The sequence below is a fragment of the Buteo buteo genome, chromosome 26, assembly GCF_964188355.1.
Source record: "Buteo buteo chromosome 26, bButBut1.hap1.1, whole genome shotgun sequence".
In the NCBI taxonomy this organism is placed as follows: Eukaryota; Metazoa; Chordata; class Aves; order Accipitriformes; family Accipitridae; genus Buteo; species Buteo buteo.
Genome location: NC_134196.1, coordinates 1134556 through 1151657, shown reverse-complemented (window position 1 = coordinate 1151657; position 17102 = coordinate 1134556). Strand labels below are relative to the sequence as shown.

Below are 17102 nucleotides of genomic sequence, written 5' to 3'. Positions count from 1 at the left end.
GGGCAGAAAGCACGCAGAAGTGCCAGGGTGTTGTGGGGAGGAAGAGTGGGTTGCTCAGCATTGCTCTGTGGGGGCTGCTCACTTCCCTGAGCAGCCAGGCTTCAGTGCTGATGGAGAGGCTGCTCTGAAAGGACAGTGTGGTGCCACCCTTCCTTGGTGGAATTCCCTACTGAATGCAGGTGAAGGAGGGGCACTGTCAGTTCAGGAGGAGACCATTTCTTTGGGGAGCCATGGCTGATGGAGCTTCTGGTAATGTTGCTTACCTCTCATGGACAGTTTGCCCAGGGCCTGAGGTCCTCAGTCGCTGGTTGATGACTGCATTCAACGCATGCCAGGGTGGTCCAGAAGACAGTTTCTTAAGTGCCTTAGGTTAGTTTTAGAAGACCAAAGTACTTTAAGACATAAATAATTCTTTTCTTTGATATCTGACCGACAGTGAGGACCTTTTCTGTGCCTGTGTGTGAGAAAAGTAAAAACATGTTAACCTGGTAAACTCCCATACAGTAGAGGATAAAGTGCATCTTATTTCCTCATTAGCTTTTCTGGGAAGGGATTTGGCCCCCTGATTTTTTGCTGGGTTTTTTTTTTGCTTTCCTAGGAAGGACATCCTTCCTAGTGCCTCCTAATTTCGGACATATCCAAGTTTTGGACTAGAGGTTTTCAATTCCCAAATGACATGCCATGACAATGATGAAGAGAGGCCACAATAGGTGCCCCAACCCTTAACCAAGAGTACAGGGAGGAGCGTGCAACATTCCAGGAAGCTGAGTCTATGGGGACAGTCATCCGATGCCCTACCCTATTTGTCCTGCCCACTGGAGATGCTCAGCCGTGCACTGGATTTAAAAGGCCTTGTGTGGCCTCAGTGCACTTAGGAGTCTTAAGAGCAGCAGCAGCAACAACATCAGTGTTATGAAGGCAGAGACTTGTTGGCTGAGCTGCAACAAGTTTGTAGTTTGGTAGGTACCACTTTAAAATTGTTTAGCTAAGGGTTAAAAGCAGTTAAACTGTGCTGGCTGGTTTGATCACAGGAGTTACTACATTTGTAACTCAAATGAAGGATGAAGTCACTAAGGGCAAGTAAGGCATGGGTGTAACACTAATAGGAGCGTAATCATGGTTGTAGGGAGTATTTACACCTCTTTCTTTCCTGCGGAACATGTATGCTGGAGTACAGCACATAATGCAAAGGCCTCACCTAAATCTCTCTGGAAATTATCACTTGAAGGAAGGAGAGGGGCTGTGGTGCACAGGCATATCAGCTGCATTTCCTCCAGCTGTCCAAGAATGACTGACCACAGGACTCACCTACAGCAGGTATAGCAGCCCATTAGCCACATTTGTGTGGCTAGCTCTCATGCTAATGCATCCTAACAAAATTTCTTGAGAAGAACGCTTACTGTGCTACCTCTCATTATTGCAAAAATATCTAAATATAACCCAGAGTTCATTTTCTTAGGAACAAGTACTGGCAGGTGCTAAACTGGAGATGGGAATGTTTGATAGCTCTCAAGTGCAGTGCCAGCCCTTGGCTGTGGTTCATTTGTCTCCTTGTTTATGCCAAGAGGTCTTAATAGATAACTGCAAAAGTTGGACAGACCCGGGTATCTGAAGGGAAGTGAGTTGCGGGGTTCAGATTGCAATCTTGTGCAGGTTTGTGATGTAGTGTGGCCTGCTGGCATGCCCATGAGGTGAGAAGGATTGAAGTAATTCGGATGTAGGAGACATTACAGTGATGCTCTCTCCAAAAGTATCTCTGGAAATCCTGATATCACTGTTCTCCTCTTCTAATGAATGATGAGGTCTGCCTCCCTCCAGTCTCATTGGAAAAGCCAAACTGCAATTCAGAGTCTATGTGGCGCCTTCTTCATTAAGACTTTCTACAACATCCTATACCAAAACCAGGATTATTTCCTTTTCTCATTTGCTCAGCTGGAGGTGAAATTGCCATTCCTGCCTTTTATATAACACTTCACCACATTTTTTCTTTGCCTGAGTACATCTGTCCATTCCTTCTACGCTATCTGCTCTGACTGTGGAGCAAATTCTTTTTAAAATGCACCTTGACTTTCCAAAATGTTCCTGCATACATTTCTTTCATGTAAAGGAGAACACGTGTCCCAATCAGCAATTCTACATTGCTGAAGATATTTTATGTCTTTGCTGCAAAGCCATGAAAACGGAAATATCAGAGCTTCTCTCTGTGTCACAAAATTTCTGAAGCTTATTTTAAGACAGTAGACTAACTGTTGGAGATCAGAAGCTGCTACACATATTCTTAGCTGTCCCTGTTGGGAACAGGGAGAGGGTAGCAACTGCTGGGAGAAAAGCCAGACAACTGGGATGGCGACCATTTTAGCCACCTCGATTCAGCCACCAATAAATGTGAATCAACACTCTGTGAAGCCACAGCTGAGGGCTGGAGTATTTAAATCTCCTCCAGTGAAGGTTACTGAAGTAAATATGTATGAGTTCAAAATAACAAGAGGAGGCAACATGAGTTTCCATTTTGCTGACATGTCACTCATGGTCTACACTTTTCCCCTGTCTGTGTGCCATGAAGTGTCTTGGTAGCTGTTAAATGTCTTCTCCTCCCAGCACTGCTACTCTATTTCACTATGTAGTCAAGTCAGTGGAAAGTCTCATTCCTTAATTTACAAACACATGTAGAGGACACAGGCTTAAAAAATGTATTTATTTACTTCAGTTTTGGTAATTCCTGAAGGTATATCTTCAATACCGCATCCACTCCAATTTATTTCATTCCTGTATCCATATTTTATGCTACATAACTTTTACAAACAAGACTAGGAAATTCCCAGTTTGATTAGCCCTTCTCTCAATTATCTTCCTGTTGAAGCATTTCAGAGCTTTAGGTGCACTTTTCCTGCAACCTTTTTTTTTTTTCTGATACTTTTTGCTTCAAGGGTGCAGGTTGCAATTTTTCCCTTCATTGCATTTATTCACAGTTTCGTATTCACTGAAACCCAATTTTACAGCAAACTACAATGTTTTCGTGTTACATACACATTCAGTATTTACAAAACAGCCATTGTAAATGAGGCAATGAAGTTGAAATAGGATTACACTTACCCCAAACTACCTTTTCATACAATCTGAAATTTTGGTTGCTAATACGTACTTAAATACTGTGTTCACATTATATGTTATATCTGGCAATATCAAATGAAATTAGAGGACAGGGCTGAAGTGTAGCCTTTGTGATTCTTAAATAACTAGAAAAGGCAATGGATAATACACTTGTTTATAATCAGGTAAAGATTAATGGAATATTACTCCAGAGCTCTGTTCTGTTCAGAATATTACATCATCTTCCACTAAATATCAACACTGATTGAATTCTTCCTGGTTCTTTAGGAACGACCTATGGCCTACCTCTCTGTCCCCTTGTTAAAACTCAGGTTATCACAAAGTGCTCTACTTTTTGTCCTGAAAGCATTTCCTCGCTTCAGTGATGGCTGTAAAATACATAAGGAAGAATTAGGTGGGTTTTATTTAGAGTGGGAAGAGGATTCAGAATTGGCTTTAGATAAACCTTTGTGCAGACATATTGTGTGAAACATGTAAAAAAAAACCCAAAAACCAAAACCCAAACCAAACAGTTAACACGCTTTTAAATTCTACTATTATTAGAGAAAATACATAGCAAGATAATACTCTCTGGGAAGGAAGAGCATAACTACTAAACTGCTATTCTAGTCCTTGCACATCTTAAATTACTAGAGACACAACAGATAATTTCAGTATCACCAGAAGTTTAGGAGGTTGCTTTCTTTTACAAGGCTTCAGTTTTGTAACATCAGATATCAAATGACTGTTTACCTGAAATTCAAATGCAACGTGAAGAGCAAATAGCTTGATTTACTTAATAACTGGCCCAGAAATTCATATGGAAAACAAACAAAAGAAAGAAAACACCCAGCACAAGGTAGCAGGGTAAGTTTGCCTCCCTTCTACTGAAATTCCAGGAAGACAAAATAAAGCAACTGTGTGTTCATAAATCTCCAGATCTTAACAAATTGCTTATGGCTCTATAAAAAATGCAATAGGAGGTTGTACGAGACACTATTTCACTAGACTTTAGCGTTTTAGGAGGTAAAACACATGGTCAAAGGAACCGGTTCTTAATCCATATTCAGAGCTGAAAGAGGAGTTTGTGTTACTTCCTCCTCTGCAAAATCAATTTAAACTGTCAAAATAGCTTTAAATCGGCCGGTTTCAACTTCGACCCCAAGAAAACCCTCTAAAGAACCAGACTGAGCCGTTGCTGCAACATTTATGTCAAAAGGAAATTTTTAATTTGCAAGGAAAAACAAAAGTTTCTCTCTTCAGAGGTCTCCCCAGCAGCAGCACACGGGATTTATCGCCTCTCCTTTAACTCAGCCCGCGTGTTTGCGGCTGGAAACTCTCCCGAACGCAAGTACCTGCTCTTCTCCTCCCTCACCGGGGAAACGGGGCGATTTGGTGGCAGAAATTCCGAGGAAAATGCACTTTTGTGAGTCCAAAGAAACACAAATCGAGCACACCGAAGGGCTCCCCGGCCGTGCAGCGGGGCGGGCTCTGCAACGCACCAATCACCGCGCGGCTCCTCTCTAAAAATACGAGCATCTGACCCGCGCCAGCCCAATTGTGTTCGCCTGCTCCGCAGAGGACGCTGCCGCCGCCGCCGCCGCGATGTCCGAGACCGCTCCCGCCGCCGCCCCCGATGCGCCCGCGCCCGGCGCCAAGGCCGCCGCCAAGAAGCCCAAGAAGGCGGCGGGCGGCTCCAAAGCCCGCAAGCCGGCGGGCCCCAGCGTCACCGAGCTGATCACCAAGGCCGTGTCCGCCTCCAAGGAGCGCAAGGGGCTCTCGCTCGCCGCGCTCAAGAAGGCGCTGGCCGCCGGCGGCTACGACGTGGAGAAGAACAACAGCCGCATCAAGCTGGGGCTCAAGAGCCTGGTCAGCAAGGGCACCCTGGTGCAGACCAAGGGCACCGGCGCCTCCGGCTCCTTCCGTCTCAACAAGAAGCCCGGCGAGGTGAAGGAAAAAGCCCCCAAGAAGCGGGCAGCCGCCGCCAAGCCCAAGAAGCCGGCGGCCAAGAAGCCCGCCGGCGCCGCCAAGAAGCCCAAGAAGGCGGCGGCGGTGAAGAAGAGCCCCAAGAAAGCCAAGAAGCCGGCGGCCGCCGCGGCCAAGAAAGCGGCCAAGAGCCCCAAGAAGGCCACCAAGGCAGGCCGCCCCAAAAAAGCAGCAAAGAGCCCGGCCAAGGCGAAGGCGGTGAAGCCCAAAGCAGCCAAGCCCAAGGCAGCCAAGCCCAAAGCAGCCAAGGCGAAGAAGGCGGCGCCTAAAAAGAAGTAAATTATACTAGAAGAGTCCTGCTCTCCGTCTTTTGTTATCCAACGGCTCTTTTAAGAGCCACCCACACTTTCCCTAAACGAGCTGAGGCACCGAGGTCGTCAGTAACCTGCAGCAAGGATCCAGTAATTCGTAAGTCGTCAGAGATCAATTGTGTCTTCTTTTCCCCTGCAATTACCGAAAGAAACGCTAACGAGCACGGTATAACGCGGCGGCTTTAGGGAAGTGTAGACTTTTACATCTTTTTTTTTTTTTTTTTGCCGAGTAATTGGTTTGATTACCAGGAAGCAATGTTTTATAATGTTTTGATAAAAATCGGATGTACGTTTTTTTTAAGGATATATTTTGTAACAAAAGTAATGCAATTGCCGGGCACGCTACTACTGAGCCATGTCTAATCTATTGTATTATTTCTCTGAAGGTGTCTCCTTAAATGGTGGTGTGTCTGTTTGGGGGAGGAGGGGAGGGTTTCGTTACTGACCCGAAAATAGCCCTGAGCTCTCCCGTTCCTTTTGTTCCCGAGGAGAAAGAGCGAGTTTTAAGTATTGAAAAAGCCCGCCCTGACCAAGGATTGGCCGGGGAGAGCCCGGCCCGCTGCCCCTTCCCCCCCTTCCCCGAAGACGATTACGCCCCGTATCTCTGGTGCTGGTTCAGCCACTCTCGGAGAAGAAAAGGGCGGAAGAGGGGGGAGGGACGGGAGCTCTCACCGAAATACAGCGTTCCCGTGTTCTCTGGCTTTAGGACTAAACGGGAAAGAGCCCATCCCAGGAAAAAACTTGCTTTGAGAGGACATTTTGGCACGACTTTGCAGTAACAAAAACATGGAAAGCGTTGCTACTATCACCAAGCCAAAAATACTGTTAATAAACATGAAGAAAATAAGAAAAAACACGGGTCGAGTAGTTCGTATTAACTGGCGTAACTATACTATGGATAACTGAGCTCTCTTATGATTTTGTGGGTGGCTCTTAAAAGAGCCTTTGGATTATTTTCTCCGGAAGAGAAAACGTGCTGCCTTGGGCTCACTTGGCTTTAGCCTTGTGGCTGTCAGTCTTCTTGGGCAGCAGGACGGCCTGGATGTTGGGCAGCACCCCGCCCTGCGCGATGGTCACCTTGCCCAGCAGCTTGTTGAGCTCCTCGTCGTTGCGGATGGCCAGCTGCAGGTGCCGGGGGATGATGCGCGTCTTCTTGTTGTCGCGGGCCGCGTTGCCCGCCAGCTCCAGGATCTCGGCCGTCAGGTACTCCAGCACGGCCGCCAGGTACACCGGGGCGCCGGCGCCCACCCGCTCCGCGTAGTTGCCCTTGCGCAGCAGCCGGTGCACGCGGCCCACGGGGAACTGCAGCCCGGCCCGCGACGAGCGCGACTTGGCCTTGGCCCGCGCCTTCCCGCCCTGCTTCCCGCGGCCGGACATCCTTCCTTGCTGCTTTCCTTGCTTCCTCGCTCGCCTCTAAGAGCAACCAGCAACAGAACAGAGCAAAGCAGCCAGCGCTCCTCAGCTATAGCCTCACTGTTCCCACCTCGCCCCTTCGCTGATAGGCTGAGAAGTAGGTCTCCTCTGAGCAGCCAATGAGGCGGTGAATCGAATTCCGACCAATGAAAGGCGGCTATAGGGGAGCTATGACGCGCGCTCGTGTTCTGGCCAATGGAAGTACGCAGAGGGAATGCTGCTCATTTGCATAAGGGAGCTATAAATACGTGGCATTCGGCCACTTCCTCTCACTTCGCCTCTTTGCGTTTGTCTGTGCCGCGGTTGGGGTCTGCGGGAGTCGCGTCTCTGCTGCCATGCCCGAGCCGGCCAAGTCCGCCCCCGCGCCCAAGAAGGGCTCCAAGAAAGCCGTCACCAAGACGCAGAAGAAGGGCGACAAGAAGCGCAAGAAGAGCCGCAAGGAGAGCTACTCGATCTACGTGTACAAGGTGCTGAAGCAGGTGCACCCCGACACGGGCATCTCCTCCAAGGCCATGGGCATCATGAATTCCTTTGTCAACGACATCTTCGAGCGCATCGCCGGCGAGGCCTCGCGCCTGGCGCACTACAACAAGCGCTCCACCATCACCTCGCGGGAGATCCAGACGGCCGTGCGGCTCCTGCTGCCCGGCGAGCTGGCCAAGCACGCTGTCTCTGAGGGCACCAAGGCCGTCACCAAGTACACCAGCTCCAAGTAGAGCCTCTCCCGGATCCGCAGTTCTAACCCAAAGGCTCTTTTAAGAGCCACCAAGTTTTCAATAAAAGGGCTACACTTTCAATTCTTCAGTGTGAGTTCTTGCGATCAGTTTTTTAAGTCCCAGTTAAGGTTAATTTTGATGAATTAATTGTTCTCCAGTATTGTGTTGGGGAACATAGACTTTATCTGGGTAAGAAATGATCTGTTATAACTGAAATTACTGTAACCAAAGCTTTTTTATTATTGTATTTTCTTTCTAGGTGGTAGTTTCCTTAGTTCTAATACAGTTCTTTCTAAGATTGTGATGTGTTTATTTTCTTGTGCAATACATCGCTATTAATTCTAAGTACGTTCATGTTATATGCGTTGTAAATTGAAGGAAAAAAAAGGCTGTAGTTTTCTAGTCGGGAAAGGGTCAAAATTATTACTAATGGAAGCTGATCCACGTACATTGTTGTAACTGCTATAACAATGTCTACCACTTGATGGTGCTCCATCTTTTCTTTTGTAGCTGAAGGGACAGGTGGTTACAGTGAAAGAATTTGTGTAGTAGTAAGTGACATTTATCTTAATAAGCTTTTACCAATAGCCCAGTGATTAATACAGCACAGAAGTCCTTTCTAAAAGTTATTTATCTTCAGTAATTTTCTTAATTCTACTCTGTGTGTGATTATTTTTTTTATAATAGCGTGTATAGCTTCTCCCTACAACTGCTTTAGGTAGAGAATATTTCCTCTGTAACTAAAAACACAAAGTGAAGATGAATATTTTTTCATACCTATTTGACCTTTCCTGTATTTATATGTCATTAAATGTATTAAAACTATTAAAATCTAAGAAACTAGGCACTATGGGCTGGCTTCATAAACTATCAGAGTTTATCATATAGCTACTAATCAGCCCTAAAGTCTTTCAGCCTCAATCCGCAGGCTTTCTAAATCACTCCACCTCATTCCTGGATAATTAGATGCTGCTGTAGATGCAGATCAAAGCCAGTATTGCCTTATTTCAAAAGGGATCTGAATAATCCTGCATTCTAAGCATGTTCTGCGGATTTCTGAACACACTTACTTCATACAGGGACCACAGAATCACAAAAGTCAACCTTTCCCGTACTGACTGCATGTTTGGTAGTACAGGTACAGAGACAGGCACGAGGGGTCTCGTTAATCTGTCATCAATTTATCAGTTACTTTCAGCTTGAAGGCTGATGGGCACCTCTTGGATGGGATTTCAGGTATTGAGTGGGAAGAGGCATCCTCCATACTCTGTTTTTTAGCAGCTTCAAATGGAGATTAGAGACCTGCTTTCCAAGTGCCTTAGTGCAAACTGAAACATAGTTTGCACATTCTGGGCCTCTGTATATGTCTAATATCTAAAAAGATTAATGAACCATGGCATATTTCAGTCTCCAGGTTTTTGTGTAAGGGGATATGTGGGTCACTAGAAAGGGACTTTAGAAAATGTCATATACTAAAAGTGCTCATATTTTGACAGTGATGATCATCATCCGAAGAATTTGTCAGTGGCTATTATTCTCTATAATCAGTCACGTAAAAGTCAAATTTAATTATCTTGTCCTAAAAAAATAAACCCTAGTTCAAACTACAGCTACCACAGGGCAGCCCTGTTGCCTGAGTTGAAGTAGGAGCCTGGTGGTGTCTTTTGGCCTCCCAGCTCAGGAATCCATAAGCATTCTTTTTGCCTTTCCTGTCTTTGTAAGCTGCATGCTGCACACTTCATTAACATAGCTTTCACAGAAATTTCAGGGGATTTTTTTTTTTTTTTAAAGGCTCTTTTAGTATGTGAAATTGTTTCTAGGCTCCTGGAACTCTTCATGCAACAGAAAAGAAAATGTTGCTTATGATTGCTACTTCCAATCTCAGTATGAATGATAAAGCAATATTAGGGGCTATAACGTGAACATAGCATTTCTACCTGCATGTGCGTGTCATCAGATCTGATTCTATCACATCCGTTATTTTTCTATCAGTGCTGAGACCAAAGTCTCTGACATGACAAAAAACAACTACCATGGAAAATTTTGTGTGCTTGTTCTTTTAACCAAAGGTAAAAGTAAGAGTTAGGCTTAGTAAATATAACAAACATAACAATTTTATCCCACAGGAGGATGAACATGCAAAATTAATAAAGCAAATAATGTGCATATAAAATCAAATGACAGCATATTCTTCCATCATTCATGCTCTTTAATGTTCTTTTCTATTCAGTCCAAAGCAGTGTTCTTTCTATTCTTAAATCCACTCTACCCAGATGACATCACCCAACAGCAGTAAGATGGCACCGCGTTCAAATACATCATCCTGGTGCAGCAGGAATTATCCTGCTGCCACCTACACCACGGTAGGAATTATGCACGCGCCACCTCAACAGGGCTCGGCCCTACGCTCCTGCTCCAAGAAGACAAGTCTCCAATCCGCTGAGTAAATAAGTGGTTTATCTACCCCACGTGCAGAGCAGTTCAAGCCGGGTGCCTCCAAAGAGGGAGCCCCTACCCCAGATTGTGCCCCCAGTTGTACCTGTACCACCCATCACCCGATCCCCAAGTCTAGTCACTTACTTCTGGTCTGTGGTCTCTTGACTTACTGGTTTTGTTGTTCGCCGGGCTGGCCGCCTTCTGAAGTTACCTCATTCTCTTGGAATTGTTTCCTTGGTCCTTATCTTCTTCATTCTGCTTGTATTTGCTGGTTTCAGCTAGTTCTGTGTTTGCAGCATTGGTTTGAACAAAATGTTTACTCTCAGCCACCTCTTGTGGACTAAGGCTTCGACTACTTTATCTTCTAGTGCTAAACCAGGCTATTAGTCCTCACAATTCTCAACACTGGGAAGTGCTAGAATACATAATCTTTAAACAGGACCTTTGTGCTGTATTTTTATCTACCCTCCATGTCTATCTTCAAAATACCTCTTTATTCACAGCAACTGAAATATAGGATACAGGGTATATTTATTTTTGGTTATACAAACATTTTTGTCAAAATTCTTTTTTTTAATATCAGCAACCTTTTGTATATCAAATTAACAGTTACATTACAGTTTAGTCCTGTAGTGGATAACCAGCTGTAAAGAACACTGAAGAACAGTCTGAACAGTTACAAAAAATTTCCCCTATCTTATTTTTAATTGAATAATAAAGTTAGCAGCATTCTTGGAAAGACTTATATCTTCACTAGATCAGCATACCTACAGGAAAATTTATATTTATAAATCATCATGTTTAAAAAAAAAGTGCTTTTATTTCTGCAAAAACGAAATACACTAACTGGGTAAACAAATAACTGTATTCTCTAGTTAACTGACCGGACAGTGAATCAGAAACAAGAAATAAATGCCATACACCTGATCCAAAACCTGAACAAATCACACCCTGGCTATAGCAATTTTATACTATTTCCTGCTCTTTTTTTTAATGGAGTAAATCAATATCCACTCCCCTACTTATGAAATTGTTTTTCCTAATGGCCAGAGATTATAATTACTCAACACATAGGGCAAATTATTGCTATGTCATTTTCCCAGAGACTTTTTTTTTTTTCCAGTTTTAATAGAAAAGAATGTATTTCAAAATAATTAGCCTTGAGGGAGAAAGTATCAATTGCAGCTAGGGAAAGAGATTCGGTCCTACATACACCTTGATGTAATGCTTTTGGCCAGTAATGAAAATGTTCCTGGTTCACGTTGTAAAGGAAAAACTTGAGTCCTTGGGCTCCAAAAACCTGGTCTTGGGGTTGTGCTGTATCAGAGCACAGCGCAGCTCAAGACATGGCACAAACCTCACTGGAGAAGAGGGCTGGAAGTAGAGGGGGAGGGAGCTGCGAACACCCCTTCTGCCTTCCCCGCTCACTCACCTACAAGGAAGGAAGCAGCGTTACAGTGAGCAGGGACAGCTCTTTCCTCGGGAACTGGGGTCAGAACCAGAGGCCTGTGTAGGTGGAAAGGGTTTTTTAGGTTTTGGGTTGCACTTCTTTGGTGGCTGCAAAGAACTAAATTATTTGATGGCCTGTCCTGATGGAGAGGTGGTTCCAAAAGCATTCCTTGTCAAAAATGATACTAAGTATTAATCACAGAGGTTCTTACATTCATTTTTTAACACAGAAAAGCTCAGGAAGCAATTCTGGACATACTTGCATTTTAAAAATAGAAAATAAGTAGTTTGTGTATGAAAGGAATATCAGGACAGCTTGGAATTTTCATCACCAGTAAAATCCACAACCTTTTTTTGTACTTGTAGTCCTGCTTGCATTGCATGTAGATTTTGTGCTTGGAAGGGTCATAGGAAAATGGAAGAAATAATTCCCAAAATAGGAGGATGGCACACATGGAGAATTACCATTGAAATTTGGACTTCAGACAGAGTAAGGGATCTTGCACTACCTTTATGCAGCATCAGAGCTATGAAGAAATGCATGCATCTCTTGTGTGCATCCCCTTTTCCTTTTGCAGCAAGTAGCAGCCACTGCAACGCGAAACAATCCAAACACTGCACATGATAAAGGGTTTTTTGGCTTGTGCATTTGGGACACAGCAAGGTTAGCATGTTTCATCATCCCGCTTAGAAAAGAGGAGAAGAATTGCCATAGCAATATCATAGCCCCAGTCTTTCTACACATTGAAATAATCTTTAAATAGGGCTGCCACCTCCCGCGCTCCAAGCACCAGCAGACCGGACTGACAGGATCACAGGCAAAGCCGGGTGCCTGGGCTCAACTGAGCTGGCTCAGGAAGCCCAGACAATTTCTCCGGATTGGTTCCACTCCCTACATGCAGGAGCTTTTAAACTCTGCCTTTTGAAATCGCTGGTACAAATCCTACGGAGAAAGGGAAATGGCCACATGGGTGTAAGGCGCATTTAGCTCCTCGAGTTTTAACGTTAATCGATACTTAAATGTCACGCAAAACCTCATGGGACGTGTATCTGTTGTACTCCAGACGTACAGAAGCAGCCTCTAGTTGTGCATTTATTGACGGGACAAAAATCAAACAATGAGTGTTTCTGAAACGTTGATAAAGACAGTCAGAACAATTAACCCTTTTCATAACACCGTGAAGGCAGATAAGTCTTTCACACTTTTTTCATTCTTACAGTACTTTCCACCTGAGAACATTTGCATGAAAGTCAAATGGCACAGGTTATAAACAACAGGGGACATCAGGAAGCTTCAGAACAACCGGGATTTATTTACAGCATTTGTCCGAATTGAATACTGCGGGCTCTTCCCCTTCCCCTACAGGTTTATTTCTTGACAATGACAGAGTTAAAAATACCTCAGCTGGTGAAAAAGTGAAAAGGAAGTCGCTTCTTTCTGGGTTTAGAAATCCGGGGCCCTGCTCCGGCCTCCCCGGAGGCAGCCGACCCTTCCCTTTCCCTTCTCCCCCACTTCCCCGGAGCCCGTTGCGGGGCGGGGGGCGCCGGGTCCCGCAGAGCGGCGCAGCCTCCGACCCCCGCACGGCCCGAGGCCCCCTCCCCGCTTCTCCTCCCGGAATGTGCCGTCTTACGCCGCACTCCCCGCTTCGACCTGGCCGCAACGGAGCCCGGCTCCCTCCTCCCCCGGGGGAGGGTCGGTCCTTGAATCCCCGGCACCGGCACCGGCGCGGGAGGCAGGAAAACCTGCGTTTGCCACGGCCGGACCGACAAAGCCGGAGGGTTTCGCCGCCGCTGGAGAAGCGAGGGGTCCCGCTGGGGCCCGTCCGCTCCGTTTTCCGCCACCCGCTGCGTTTACGCAGCGACGAGATAATTCGGCTTCAGCCTAAACTCTCCCCCGTTAACGTGCCCAAGTTAAACTCGTGGGATGAAATCACGCAGCAAACCCAACGCTGCTTCGTAGACATGAAAAGCCCTTTGAGTGTTTCGGTTCTTTTTCTGCTTCCCTCTCTCAAGGAATAAAACGCCCGACGAAGAAACAAATTCATACATAATTAATTCGTTTCGGTGAGCAGCCAGCCCTTCAATCCGAGTGCCACTGGGCGGTCCGCCGTCCGAAAGAGCCCACGTCCCCCTGTCCATCCGCGGGGGGTGCGGAGGGCTGGGGGCTCCCCATCCGCGGGGGTTGGGGGGCGCGGAGGCTGCGCTGCCTTTTGTTTTGCCCGGCCGCCCGCAGAGCCGGCTCCTCAGGGCTGCAGAGGGGTCCCAGTCACCCGGGCCCCGGAGGCGGATCGCTCTTTGTCTCTGGGTCACCGGCGTTTGCACCTTCCTCCCCACTCAGCGGCTGGAAACCCGAGCTGTTGTTAAAGAAAGAACCGGGAACTCCGCCTGTGCCGCTTAGGAGACTGCGGGTGTTCACACTCGCCTTGTTAAGAAATACATCTGTTTTCAAAACCAGTCTGCCCACTTAGCCCAGTTGTGGTAAACCGCACTTCACGAACGTGTCTGGCTGTACAATATACATTTGAGGCCTTTTGGCCCTTCACGGTTTAGACCTCACATAGTCCTATCGGGTTTTTAAGGCTGTTACCCACATGGACAACTTGAAACTAGAGCCACATATTGCCTAAATGCATTCTGCAACAGGGAAATAAGAGGCACAGCTACGAGAATGATAATGAAGACTATTTTCTGTACTATTTCAATTGTACTGCTGATACCAGAGCACCAATTTATAAGGGAAAGAAATCCAAAAGATTGTCTTCTTGAAAGTTTCTACAGTCTAGAGCCTAGAATTTAAATCCTCTCACACAACATTGAGGTAACGAACATATACCCGGGGGGTTCACAGGACTCTTCCCCATTTTTGCTACAATTCCCAGTGCTTCTGATATGCAGACGGCAGTTTCATTATGTGGAACAAAGACAGACCCAGCGGGGAGTGGAAACTTCCCTCCCCTGTAGAAGGGGGAAGTGAACTTCTTACCGACTCAATTTTAGGACAGCTAAACTCAGTGAACACCAGGTCCACAGATACAATAGTCCACATCTCCCTTTTCCCTATACTGGAGGACAGGGATGGGGAAAACTGGTCCTACGGAAAACCCCTCCTATTGCTCCAGTGCCACCAAGCTGACCACCAAGGCCGTGTCTGCCTCCACAGAGCGCAAAGGAGCCCCAGGAAAGTCAGGCAGCTGGTGGCCTCTGCGGCCAAGAGTCGGCACAAGACTGTGAGGCTAAAAAAGCAGCAAGGAGCCCCACTGAAGCCAGAAGGAAATTGGAAGCAAGCAGGGCAACATCAAAGCAGAGAAAACTTTAAGTCAACACTATGCCCTGCTGGAACAGCAGCAGCTCTTTCAAGAGCCACTTGCCTGCTCCCAAAATGAGGTGGGAGCTCAAAACTCCCCACACCTCATGGGAAAGAGGGGGTGGATCCAGTCAGTAGTGCGAGAAAAACAAAGTTAAAAGCAATAGTGCTCTTCCAGGCATACAGCAGCAGCTGTCAGTGTGGTGGCATATCACATCAGGCAGCGAACTGAGAACACCGGTAACCCTGGCCGAAATCCTTCCCTAGTGTTCTGCAGAGTTAATTCTGCCAAGGAAAGCCAGCAGGACTCTCTCACAACAGCATTAAAATGCAGCGAAAAATAGAAATCAACAAGCAGCCCGAGGGAGGGAACATCCCTCCTGTTGTGAAATAATTGGTTCAGGGTCACTGCCAGGACCGCATCATTTCTTCAGGGTTTTATTTCTTTGTGTGTTCTTTGCTTCCCCACCCTCCCTTTCTCTCTAAATTTTAGAGCTGCATTGCCCAGAGTTGTGACAGCGATCTGCTACTCTTTAATAGTTTCCAACAGAACAGAAATAACCTAGACTGATATGAATACTTTGGTTTATATCATCCTCCAATAAATACTGCAAGAACAACTACAACAAAGCCAGAATTCTCTTACTAGGCAGTACAATGTTTACTCTAGTATTGTATAAAACCAGGCGCCACTACTGACATGTTAAGAATGTCCAGGTTTTCTTAAGGCATCAAAATGATTTATTAAAAAAATAGGAATTCTAAAAAAGGAACAAACAAGTACATTGAATCCCTCAGTAGATCAGCCCCAAATTTTTTAAAAGTAACATTTAATATTAATAAAACAAGCTCCCTAAAAAAAACTTCAGCAGGCAGAGAAAACAGCATAGTTAAGGTAAACACTTTAAGGAAAAACAGCTTACATGTTTGTGTCTGCATTCCCTAGAAGAACCGAAAGCAAAGAGTGACTCAGTCCCTTATGACCACTGTGGGTGGCTCTGAAAAGAGCCTTTTTTTTTTGTCCATTTTGCTTCCTGATTAGTCTTAGATGCATTTACTTGGCTTTAGCCTTGTGGCTGTCGGTCTTCTTGGGCAGCAGGACGGCCTGGATGTTGGGCAGCACCCCGCCCTGCGCGATGGTCACCTTGCCCAGCAGCTTGTTGAGCTCCTCGTCGTTGCGGATGGCCAGCTGCAGGTGCCGGGGGATGATGCGCGTCTTCTTGTTGTCGCGGGCCGCGTTGCCCGCCAGCTCCAGGATCTCGGCCGTCAGGTACTCCAGCACGGCCGCCAGGTACACCGGGGCGCCGGCGCCCACCCGCTCCGCGTAGTTGCCCTTGCGCAGCAGCCGGTGCACGCGGCCCACGGGGAACTGCAGCCCGGCCCGCGACGAGCGCGACTTGGCCTTGGCCCGCGCCTTCCCGCCCTGCTTCCCGCGGCCGGACATCGCAGCGACTCAGGCAAACGCAGACGAAACCACCTCGCACCAACAGCGACCTGCTCCCTGCCGCGCCCGCCCGCCCGCTTATATACCGCCCGGCAGGAGCGGCGGCGCCGTCGCTGATAGGCTGGGAGGGAGGCGTTGTACCGGCAACCAATGGGAATGCGAATCGAGAGGTGTCCAATAGCGCAGCTTAGTGCGGCGTGACGACACGAGGCAGAACTTCCAACCAATGGCGATGCGCGGCCTTTGAGCCGCCGCTTTGCCCAGCGCCGCTATAAAAGAGCTGCCGCAGGAGGCGGCGTTACGTGCTGCTTCGACCGCGGTGGTAGTTGGTGAGTGAGCGCCACGCCTTTGCTGCCATGCCCGAGCCGGCCAAGTCGGCTCCTGCGCCTAAGAAGGGCTCCAAGAAAGCCGTCACCAAGACGCAGAAGAAGGGCGACAAGAAGCGCAAGAAGAGCCGCAAGGAGAGCTACTCGATCTACGTGTACAAGGTGCTGAAGCAGGTGCACCCCGACACGGGCATCTCCTCCAAGGCCATGGGCATCATGAACTCCTTCGTCAACGACATCTTCGAGCGCATCGCCGGCGAGGCCTCGCGCCTGGCGCACTACAACAAGCGCTCCACCATCACCTCGCGGGAGATCCAGACGGCCGTGCGGCTCCTGCTGCCCGGCGAGCTGGCCAAGCACGCTGTCTCCGAGGGCACCAAGGCTGTCACCAAGTACACCAGCTCCAAGTAAGCTCTCTGTGCACTCTGTGCCGGAGCTGTTCGACCCAAAGGCTCTTTTAAGAGCCACCAAGTTTTCAATAAAAGAGCTTTAATTTCTGTTTTCTATTCCAGTTTTACCGATGCTGTGTTCTCTGATTACCTTAATGACCAATGTTCAGTTCCAGTGATCTAAAGCCCCTAACATAGTTTAGAACAGAACCTCTAACTCTGGTCTGTACACTTAACT

The 17102-nt window shown here is 47.1% G+C and overlaps 5 protein-coding genes across 5 annotated transcripts; 3 read left to right on the top strand and 2 right to left on the bottom strand.

Moving 5' to 3' along the window:
- Positions 1 to 4641: 4641 nt before the first annotated feature.
- LOC142045029 (histone H1.01-like) lies at positions 4642 to 6228 on the top strand. Its single transcript, XM_075058142.1, has one exon. The coding sequence runs from the start codon at positions 4696 to 4698 to the stop codon at positions 5353 to 5355; it is 660 nt and encodes a 219-aa protein (XP_074914243.1). The 5' UTR covers positions 4642 to 4695; the 3' UTR covers positions 5356 to 6228.
- A 19-nt stretch (positions 6229 to 6247) lies between these two features.
- Positions 6248 to 6769, bottom strand: LOC142045030 (histone H2A-IV). Its single transcript, XM_075058143.1, has one exon. The coding sequence runs from the start codon at positions 6762 to 6764 to the stop codon at positions 6375 to 6377; it is 390 nt and encodes a 129-aa protein (XP_074914244.1). The 5' UTR covers positions 6765 to 6769; the 3' UTR covers positions 6248 to 6374.
- A 123-nt stretch (positions 6770 to 6892) lies between these two features.
- Positions 6893 to 7818, top strand: LOC142045031 (histone H2B 1/2/3/4/6). Its single transcript, XM_075058144.1, has one exon. It carries the CDS (start codon positions 7136 to 7138, stop codon positions 7514 to 7516), a length of 381 nt encoding a protein of 126 aa, XP_074914245.1. The 5' UTR covers positions 6893 to 7135; the 3' UTR covers positions 7517 to 7818.
- A 7422-nt stretch (positions 7819 to 15240) lies between these two features.
- LOC142044900 (histone H2A-IV) lies at positions 15241 to 16219 on the bottom strand. Its single transcript, XM_075057881.1, has one exon. It carries the CDS (start codon positions 16147 to 16149, stop codon positions 15760 to 15762), a length of 390 nt encoding a protein of 129 aa, XP_074913982.1. The 5' UTR covers positions 16150 to 16219; the 3' UTR covers positions 15241 to 15759.
- Positions 16220 to 16345: 126 nt separating this feature from the next.
- Positions 16346 to 16992, top strand: LOC142044901 (histone H2B 1/2/3/4/6). Its single transcript, XM_075057882.1, has one exon. The coding sequence runs from the start codon at positions 16506 to 16508 to the stop codon at positions 16884 to 16886; it is 381 nt and encodes a 126-aa protein (XP_074913983.1). The 5' UTR covers positions 16346 to 16505; the 3' UTR covers positions 16887 to 16992.
- The last annotated feature ends 110 nt before the right edge of the window (positions 16993 to 17102 follow it).